General features: G+C 38.8%; 2 protein-coding genes, 1 non-coding gene and 1 pseudogene across 3 annotated transcripts; 1 reads left to right on the top strand and 3 right to left on the bottom strand.

The window, feature by feature from the left end:
• Positions 1 to 1,125: 1,125 nt before the first annotated feature.
• On the bottom strand, positions 1,126 to 3,560 carry LOC137720593 (transcription factor DIVARICATA). Its single transcript, XM_068459683.2, has 2 exons — positions 2,420 to 3,560; positions 1,126 to 1,838 (listed from the first exon to the last, which is right to left on the bottom strand). The coding sequence occupies exons 1-2, from the start codon at positions 2,782 to 2,784 to the stop codon at positions 1,355 to 1,357; spliced, it is 849 nt and encodes a 282-aa protein (XP_068315784.1). The 5' UTR covers positions 2,785 to 3,560; the 3' UTR covers positions 1,126 to 1,354.
• Positions 3,561 to 5,145: 1,585 nt separating this feature from the next.
• On the bottom strand, positions 5,146 to 6,982 carry LOC137719685 (laccase-22-like; annotated as a pseudogene).
• TRNAR-CCU (transfer RNA arginine (anticodon CCU)) lies at positions 5,201 to 5,273 on the top strand. Its single transcript has one exon. It is a non-coding gene; the product is annotated as a tRNA-Arg (tRNA).
• A 181-nt stretch (positions 6,983 to 7,163) lies between the features above and the next one.
• Positions 7,164 to 8,062, bottom strand: LOC148699035 (lachrymatory-factor synthase-like). Its single transcript, XM_088694280.1, has 2 exons — positions 7,924 to 8,062; positions 7,164 to 7,723 (listed from the first exon to the last, which is right to left on the bottom strand). Exons 1-2 carry the CDS (start codon positions 7,924 to 7,926, stop codon positions 7,235 to 7,237), a joined length of 492 nt encoding a protein of 163 aa, XP_088550406.1. The 5' UTR covers positions 7,927 to 8,062; the 3' UTR covers positions 7,164 to 7,234.
• Positions 8,063 to 9,648: the final 1,586 nt, after the last annotated feature.

Raw genomic sequence — 9,648 nt, forward strand, 5'->3', positions numbered from 1 at the left:
ATACAAACTAACAAATTATTACAACACAACGAAGTAAAATGTTAAGAGTTTTGAAATCAAACGAAATAATTATTAAACGAATCATTACACTCTACAAAGAGCAAAGCACAATGCTTGGCTAGACCGAAACAAATGGCACAATGATGACGCAAAAAGTGTAGCCACCATCAACAGTGGCATTGGCTCCAACAGCAAAAAATATCAAAGCAAAGGACCAAGTTGCCGAATGTCAAAAATGCATATTGGCATTTCTTACGTGGAAGATCCTGCATCCTACGATGGATTGACGCAGATGGATGCTTATCGAGTGGAATGCAAACTCAGCATCTTAGTAGTGGTCCAGTGGAGGGCAAGTCGTTTTTGCATATAAAGCAAAACAATGTCGGAAAGTAAAAATTTTTATGGGAAGAAAAGGTAAAGCAATACGTTAGATACTGTGGAATTTTCAAAAGAGTGCAGAGTGAGTCAGCAGCCACATCGGCCAATGACATGTCTGCTTTTTCCCTAGTGGTTGCAAGATCATTCTACGTGTGATGCAACCACAGATTAATCTAAGATCAACCTCAGCCATCCCAAGTGCAAATCCAGGAGGAAATTCGGTCAGGTTGTCCTACCATGTCATTTTGTAAGGCATTTGTCACGAGAATATGAGATTCTTCAAGTTTTTTGAAAGCCGAATCTTCGCTGATAGCACTTAATTTAATATATATACCTTAATTACACAATTTTACTGAAATTTTCAAGTGTAATGTCACCGCGCATTATGAAACAATAGGAAAAATAAAAAATGTAAATTCTTATGAGTAGATATTTGTAACTTTATTCTTTGTTTATATGATTGATTTGGAGATGTAAAGTTCTGGATTCTGTCTCTCAAATCATGCAAATATTCAATCTGTACCCACATGAAGACCAAAGAAGGATTATAAAGCAAAGAAAATGATATAAAAGGTAAGATCATGCGCATGCCTGAAATATGCCTATAATATATCATACATACATGCATATATTATATACGGGATTTCTACGGTACGGCATAAATCTTGCTGGATAGTTACGGGATGTATACATGTCTATTTTACAACTCAAATATTCAAAAACATCCGGGGGCGGTATGCAAATTCCTGAAGGGAAAAAGCAATTTACCATTCATTTCCATTCACATTTCAGTCATTACACTTTGTGGCCTACTGGAGTTTTACCATTCTGCAATGCTCAAGAACTACGTACGAAATTGAAAACCTTATTAACTAATCAATCCAACGCGAACATGATAAAAAGACGAACACAGAAATTCTGAAGAAAATCATTTACTTGGATTTTCAATCCATGAAGACAACAAACAGGCCTGTTTTTATCCATGAATCTGATGTCTTGCGGACTGCATTAGATACAGCGAATTTTGAGGTGTGGCATGAGCAGCATAATGAGCGCGACTATACAGTTTCTGCAGCTGCATCTTGATTCCATCTGCATCTACGTCATACGGAGATGGATCAAAGAGATTGCCATGGGTAGAGTCGAAACCCATGGCAGCTCCTTCATCATCAGCCGCATTCCAGTCAAGTAACACGTTCAGCGATTCAGTGGACTTCTGCTCCGGCAGAAACTGGTCTGAAGGAGGCATGTTAGTTTCTGACTGTGCATCGCTTGTGAGGTTGACAGTAGTTATGTCATGGATGCTTGGCCTCCTTTTATCTTTCCCTCCTGAATGCTGCCTCATGAAGTATTTCTGAGCATGGCTTGCTACTTGTGTGGGAGTTTTGGTGACCACGTAATTCCGGGAGATGTTTCTCCAGTCCCCTTTCCCGTACTTTAGAAGTCCCATCAGAAATCGCCTATGATTCATACCAGCAATTTGTGTCAAAAAACATACCAAGAAATCAAACTGTAATCTAGACAATTGCGATTTGACTAACATATTTATTCACCACCATACTTCGAGGAGAATCAAGAGTCATAATTAAGGCCGAGGAAAGTAGAAGGTAAAACTAGGAGTGCGGAAATCACTCCGCTACATCAAAATCAAGTTGGATTTGAAGATTTAAATAGATGACTGCTTTTGAACTGTATCTAGAACATGAAGTTAGAGTGGTTCATAACAAATTAGTTGCAAACTAGAGCATGTTTTAGGTCAGTTGGCTTTGACAGTATATTAGTCGTCCATTGCACCCTTTGGATCCTCTTCCGGTTGATTAGGGTAAGCTTAGAATATCGTTTTTCCATAAAAACTACTTTGAAAAATAAAGAAAACACAAGTTTAATCCACATATTTTCATAGAAAATGAAATAATCATTTTAAATAGGTCTTGCACATTAATGCTACGTTGCATGTAAGAATTCTCCATTTACTTGAATTTAGAACTAGCACAACAATTAAAGGCAATTGTAAAAAAAAAAAAAATGGATGGAGATAAACCTGTGTTCTTCTTGTGTCCATGGAATTCCCTTTCTCCTTTCCTGTTCAGAACCCCTCGCCGCCAGCGGCCTCTTTCGATTAGCATCGAAATCCCGATCATCCCCTAACTCCAATCTGAAATAAGACTGAGGGTACCCCGGAGGAATAGGAAACCTCCCGGATTCTATTTCACAAACATCTTCCTCCAGCTCCTGGTACTGCTTCATCACGTCGATCACCGTCTTCCCCGGAATCATCTCCGCCACCCTCTGAAACCTGTCCGGGCTTTTCTCATCGAACATAGCTAGAGCACTCTCAAACATCTTGTTCTCCTCCTTAGTCCACTCCGAGCCCTGGCTCTCCTGGAAGAAATACAAGGTCTCCATGCTTTTCCAAGTCGTAAAAATATGCAGGAACTGCTTCACTTATTCAGTCGGAGGCCATTGAAGTAAAGCTTAAAAAGGCATTCAATTCAGAATTTTTACTGGGAATCAAGAATCTCCTTTTTCCTTGATAGCATGAACCAAAGAATCTTGGAACGAATCCACTTTTTGGGAATCGGGGAGAACCTTGGAAAACCCTGAGAAAAATCTGATTTGGTTTGTTGGGTATAATCCCAAAGAGAAAGGGGGAACCCCAGATGAAATTTTGGGATTTGAACGAAATTAAGCTCAAGGGTGAGGGCTTTATAGCAATCTGAAAGCAACCCACATCGTAAAAAGTTGAAAACTTGTGAAATTTAACCAGAAAAAGACTGAAAGGTGAAGGATTGAAAAGCAATAAAATACCCAGTTGAGAAAAAAGATAGATTCTAGGGGAATTACGGCTGAGAAAAGCGGGAAAAAAGATTTACTGGCTTCGTTGCTTTGAAGAGAAGGAAGAGGAAAATATGAATGTGTATATATAGGTGTATATATAGACTGGGAAAGGACAGTGAGAATCAAAGAAATTGATCAGAACCACTTCAGCAACTGTTGCATTCTGTGATGGCTGTGTGAGTGTACGATACATCAGTTGAGAGAGATGTGATGCGTGACACACGGCGCGGTGGGATTGGACTGTGGGGACATGAATAGTCAGAGAGGTTTGGATTTCTCTTCTCCTTTTTTGCCGGGGGGGGGGGGCTAAAATTCGGATGTTTATCTATCTGCTGAGTGAGTCGTTAAAGTTTAAAAAAATGGGGGTTTCTGTTGTGTTCTGTGGCTTTTGTGTAATGGGATTGAGAAACAAGGCATTTTGAAAGTATGATTCATTAATTGATATTTTGGTTAAATTAGGTACGGATGGATATCGTTCGGATTTCGTGTTGGATTAATTTTACTTTTAAAAATCGTCACCAAACCAATTACAGTAAAACAGTTTAATTGAATTTGAGTACAGCAAGAATCACTAATTTTGATTAGTAGTGGACACAATTCGAAGAAGTTGTGAGTGAAAGTGAAACCGAAATCAAAACCGAAACTGAAACCAAAACTTTTTGCAAATATGTTTGTGAAGAAACCAAAATCTATGAGGAAGCTATACATTCTTTCTCTTGCAAATATAATAGTCATGAGATCGAGAGGCCAGAGCACCATTGCCTCTAAGCAGTGGATTGTCGAAGACTAAATATAGCGATGATATTTTAGTGTTGTTGAGTCTATACTAAATGTATGGACTCTAGCAAATAATCAATTAAAATCTGACATCTAATATGAATATTTAATTAAATGTTTATTAATATTTGCGATGCATTTGGTTTTGGGTTTATTAAAACATGACATCTAATATGAATACTTAATTAAATATTTATTAATATTTGCGAAGCTGTTCAATTGCCAAAATTAAAACCAAACCCTACAATGTGGTTTGGTTTCAAAGCGGAAACCATTTCAAAATAAAAAAACCGAACCGCTTCATGCGGTCCGATTTGATTCGTATTTTTCTTTCAGTTTTCGGTATCAAGTACCCACCCCTAATTTTTATGGTTTTCTTTGGGTTGAATCTTATTTCTTTTACATTTTTCAACTTCATCAGCTCAATTATGACAAAATATTTTGTGACTGCTACATATATTTTATTTTCTAGCACATAAATTTCAAAGCTCAATAACTATTATAGTTACAACTAAATCAACTGCTTTAAACTCCCACTTGACATCCTTTTTTTTTTCTTTTGGTAACAAAAGGTTAAGGGAGAGGGAAGGCTAACCCATTTAGGGTTAGGGCATACTACGAGCTTCTTTGAGGACTTACAGAGGGGTTCTAGTCTCTTTTTTTGGTTTTCACAAATCGCCCACCAAGAGCGATTGTTGACAACAAGACCTAAATATAGGCCTTAATCTAGCAAAAATAACGATCCTTATCAACTTAACCAACCCTCATTCGCAACTCTCCCTTGACTCAAAGTTGAACATACACTTTTAGTTATCAGCCTATTGTAGTACTACATGTATAAACAATATAAAGATAAATATACAAGTGGATGTTGGGTCTGATACATTTACATAAGCTCTAAATTACAGTGGAATCAAACCACATAAAACCAATACGATGCAGTTTGACTTTTTTTATTGGTATACCAAACAAATTAGCTACCACGGATCCAACTTTTTATAAGAATACTCGTAACTTTGGGAAGCTAATTTTTACACTATTTTTATTTTTGACCATCAAACTGAATAAGTCAAACAGAAAACATGAACAAGAATAAACAATGGTGTGTTGGAGGACACAAATGGTTTGTCATTCTCAATTTTCTATTGCCTATTGCCAACTCGTTTGGATCAATTAAATATAACTCAACCGCAATGCATATCAACAAGCGCCTGTAGCTCAGTGGATAGAGCGTCTGTTTCCTAAGCAGAAGGTCATAGGTTCGACCCCTATCTGGCGCGTTTACATTTTTCAGGTCATTTTTACAAAATATTACTTTTTCTTTGGATGGCTCTCTGGTGCTATGACAGCAGTACCTTGTATCTAGCACAATCTGAACAGTCGAATTTGTACTCCAGCGGGTATATTCTTGTCCTGTTTTTGGTCTGAATGTTCGCCGGAGATATGCCAGTGTAATTGAAAGGATTTGGAGGGTTTGCCGGAAAATCAAGTGTGTAGACTCCCTTTACGTTGTAGTAATACGCTTGAAGAGGGAAGATAGATGGCATCATAAAGCTAACATTGTTCATGGCAGCTACTAGTTTGCTCCCATTGACCGATGTACCACATGGATTTACACCAACAGACATGGTGAAAAAAACGAATATTCTATGGTTAATTGGACGTTGGCAGTAGAGGCTGCTATGAAGGACTTGCCAATGCCCTGGTTTGCTGTTAGAGTTGCATTTGTGATTTGGCCTGGACTCATGAATATTGTATCAGTTTGGAACGGCTTAGTGTAGGAGGCATCGACTTCTCCAGCGGTTAGGTTGGGCCCGGCTACCTTGAAGAACAAGTCATCATTCAGCGCGGCGTTCACGATGCGTAGCAAGTAGGTCTTGCCACTTTCAACATGTATAGTGTAGCCCCCCATTTCAGTACCCTGAGAAGAGCAACCAGGAAAAGGTCCGGCATGGCCACTGATGGTGTGCGCATCCGAGACATTTGGTGGCAGGCCATACTATATAGATTGATCGACCACAGCTTCAACATCTGATTTTCTCCATTTAGCTGCAATCAGTAGACCTCATTTAGCAGTTCGGCCTAAACTTGATTATTTCAATATATTGTGAGCTAGTGAATGTTGTGACTAGACATATTAAATTGGACAACAGTGCAACATATTGCGACCGGAACCGCCTCAACTTACCCGAGATCACAAATTTTCCTCACAAGTGTGTGAAAGGGGTAAGGAGTGCCTCTCTTAGGCAAGATGATCATAGCATCGTGTAGAGCGGCCCTTAGCCAAGAGTCGTGTGCAGGCCAAAGAAGTGTGCCTCTTCGGCCTGTAAGTGCGAAATTGTAGATATAGTTTTGGCCAGGTTGTGTGGGGCATTGTGTGATATATGCTGGCCCTTCTGACCAACTAGTTCCAAGTTGCTTTACCTCATGCCTTCCATTACCAAAATTATATGATTAATTTATTAGGATTTCATCAACTTTTAAGATGACAATGTAATTCAATTAAAAAATGACAGACATTTAAAAAAAGTAAAATCGGTCTTTAAATTTGGATGTATATCATCTTTTAGTTAAATTGTTATGTCATTCAGTATTGTCACGTGACAGGAACAGTTCCGCATATATAAAGATTTCTTGTATATTTGTGGGAATGGAATAGTTCTCACCAGTGGATTGTGACACTGATTCACATGGTTGGTGACCTTTGCAATTACTGTATAATCTTCCCTTGCATATGGAGCTGGTCCGGGGAACTTCCCATTTATGGTGACGATGTGCTTCGACGAACAAAGATTTGTTGTGCTCTTGAAGACCACCTGCATATATAATCCAGCCATTAATGTTACACTAGTACTGAAACATCAATACATGCGAGCTCAATTTGAAACAAGACACTGAACTTATAGTGTCGAATCAAGGACTCAACGAATGCCGTATACAAGAAGGCAACCAACAACATTGTTCGAAATTGAATCCCTAAGAAGTCCATGTTTGTCTAGGAGCTCTCTGATGTGTGTGAATTGCATATTACACAATTGGACTGTACAAGTGGTTAAGTCAAGAATAATATCGGTGTTCGATCAATTAGTAGTTAGATACTAGATCGCCTCTCTAAAACCTTGAAACCATAACAATTTCAGTTCAACATAGCAGAGGTGTACGAAAAGGAATAGAAAAAGAACAGAAAGTTGAGTTTTATTTTTTATTTACTTAAACAAAAACATGTACAATAACATTCTACTCAAACTTTCTTGGATGCTGCTTCTAAAGCAGCTTCAACCCTCTTAATGCAAGACTTATACAGAAACCCTAGATAATCTACAGTGCTGTCCTCACATGCACCTTCTACGGGGTTGACCTCAAATGACCAGTCAACTAGGGTTGACTCATCCCCATAATCTACAAGCTTCAGTGAATTTACAGACCCATCCAACCCTACGTTGCTTGCTTCCAGTTTGTACGCATAACTATGTTGTGATGAGTCCATGGACACCAACTTCTCCTTGATCCATGACCTGTCTCCATCGTCTTGAGGGAACATGAAGCCCGAGACTAACCGAACATATCCTGGAACGCCTTCCTCTCCAGCTAGATCAGTGCAGCGCTCAACCATCGGCATCCATTCGGCTAGTCTTTTGGTTTGAGAAACCATGCTCCATACTTTGTCTATAGGAGCTTCAACAATGCCCCCTACTGTTCCGCGCCATTTGCCAGTTCTGGCCTCAGATGCCTGAAGAAAAAAATCCAGAACTTTGAGTTCTATGATTTCACCAATAACTTTAGCAAATTCAAAATCAAATGTTCATAAGTTAGTAACTCAAGAAATTAAGTGTGAAAAGAGAAAATTGTAGCTATATTATGATTTGAGAGATAAAAATCGCGTCGTTTTCATATACGGATAAAATTGAAAAGGGAATGTAGTAATCATACCATGCTTTACTGTGTTTTCCAGACAGCTAACTTGGTTGTAGGAACAGTATTTCCAATGAAAGCAGAGCTGTTCATGAAGGAATATGTCATGAAACAATATATGGTCTTGGAATGTACCTTTGGAAGACAAAAAGGGTTGGATCTTATTAGGGGATACTTCAAGGCATAACTTAGGAATTTACAAAATTTTGGATTACTACAGTCATTAGGATTTATTTTTTATTGTTTTTTCGAGGGTTCAATTTCTTGTCTGTATAAATGCCATATCATTGAATAGAAAAATAAACACTCACTCTAATACCATATTAGAATGTGAACATCTAACTTAAAATCAATCTGATTGTTGTTATTGAAAGTTTTAATTTACGAATATGTGACTCTATCTCGACATGACGTGAACTACGTAACTGTCTTGTGTTCAAACTAAAACATGCGTCAAAGCCTGCAAATTTGACCAGCAACTTAATCATCATGCTAATCACATGTATGTTGAGAATCAATGTCAATTGTAGGTGAAGTAGGTGGATGTTGTAGGTGAAGTAAGTGTGTGAGGTTGGTGAAGTAAGTGGAGGTTGTAGGTGAAGTAGGTGGATGTTGTAGGTGAAGTAAGTGTGTGGTGTAGCTTTCATTTGGTTTGCTATAAATATCCAAGTCCTCAAGCATTGTAAATCATCCAAGGAAAAACAAAGCCTAGAGCTAAATAAGAAAAGCTTTGCTAATTAGTTTGTTTTGTGAGCTTTCTTTAAGAGTGTGCTCTATTTTCTTCTTCTTGGGATCATTAGAGTTATCTTGGATACTCTTCTTATTCAACAATTGGTATCAGAGCCAAGTCGGTCAGGGATCGTTCTTGGTAGAGCATTGGTTGTAAAGTCTCTTGAAATTCCGAGTATGCTCTGTGGTTGCAGTTTTGACTGATCTTCCACATCAGAAAAAATTTCTTGAGATTATTGATGGGGTTATCACAAACCTTGAGAGGGAGCTTCTTTGTGTCGAGAGTAGTGTATTACTCTGTATGGTAGTCACTCAAGCTTGTTCGGTGTAGTCAAAGTCTTGCCGATACGATGGGTGATCTTCAAGTTGTTGGAGGAATCAAGAAGCTCAACAACCAAAACTATAACACGTGGGCAACGTGTATAGAGTCTTACCTTCAAGGTCAAGACTTGTGAGAGGTTGTCGGTGGTAGTGAAGTTACACAACCGGCAGCGGAAGATGCTAACGGCGTCTTGCGGAAGTGGAAAATTAAAGTAGGCAAATCAATGTTTGCCTTAAAGACCACAATAGAAGAAGAAATGTTGGAGCACATTCGGGATGCTAAAACGCCAAAGGAATCATGAGACACTTTTGTTACACTCTTTTCGAAGAGGAACGATACAAAATTGCAACTTCTCGAGAATGAGCTGCTATCGATGGTACAACGCGACATGACGATTGCCCAGTACTTTCACAAGGTGAAGTCGATATGCCGCGAAATTTCAGAATTAGATCCAACAGCTCCTATTAGGGAAACCAGGATGAAGAGAATAATTATCCATGGTTTGAGACCCGAATATCGAGGGTTCATTGCCGCTATACAAGGATGGCCGACACAACCATCGCTTGTTGAGTTTGAAAATTTGCTTGCAAGTCAAGAAGCTATGGCCAAGCAAATGGGAGGAGTCTCACTGAAGAGTGAAGAGGAAGCGCTCTACACCAACAAAAGCAAAGGCACCTTCAAGCGGTACACTG

Source organism: Pyrus communis, chromosome 1 (genome assembly GCF_041283825.1).
Source record: "Pyrus communis isolate YQ-2024b chromosome 1, ASM4128382v1, whole genome shotgun sequence".
Taxonomy (NCBI): Eukaryota; Viridiplantae; Streptophyta; class Magnoliopsida; order Rosales; family Rosaceae; genus Pyrus; species Pyrus communis.

Bases quoted from the DNA above. Each gene is read 5' to 3' on its own strand.
- LOC137720593 (XM_068459683.2), bottom strand. From the start codon at position 2,784: ATGGAGACCTTGTATTTCTTCCAGGAGAGCCAGGGCTCGGAGTGGACT. The intron at 1,839-2,419 runs GTTTATCTCCAT...TATGAATCATAG, and splicing joins TGGACACAAGAAGAACACAG to GCGATTTCTGATGGGACTTC.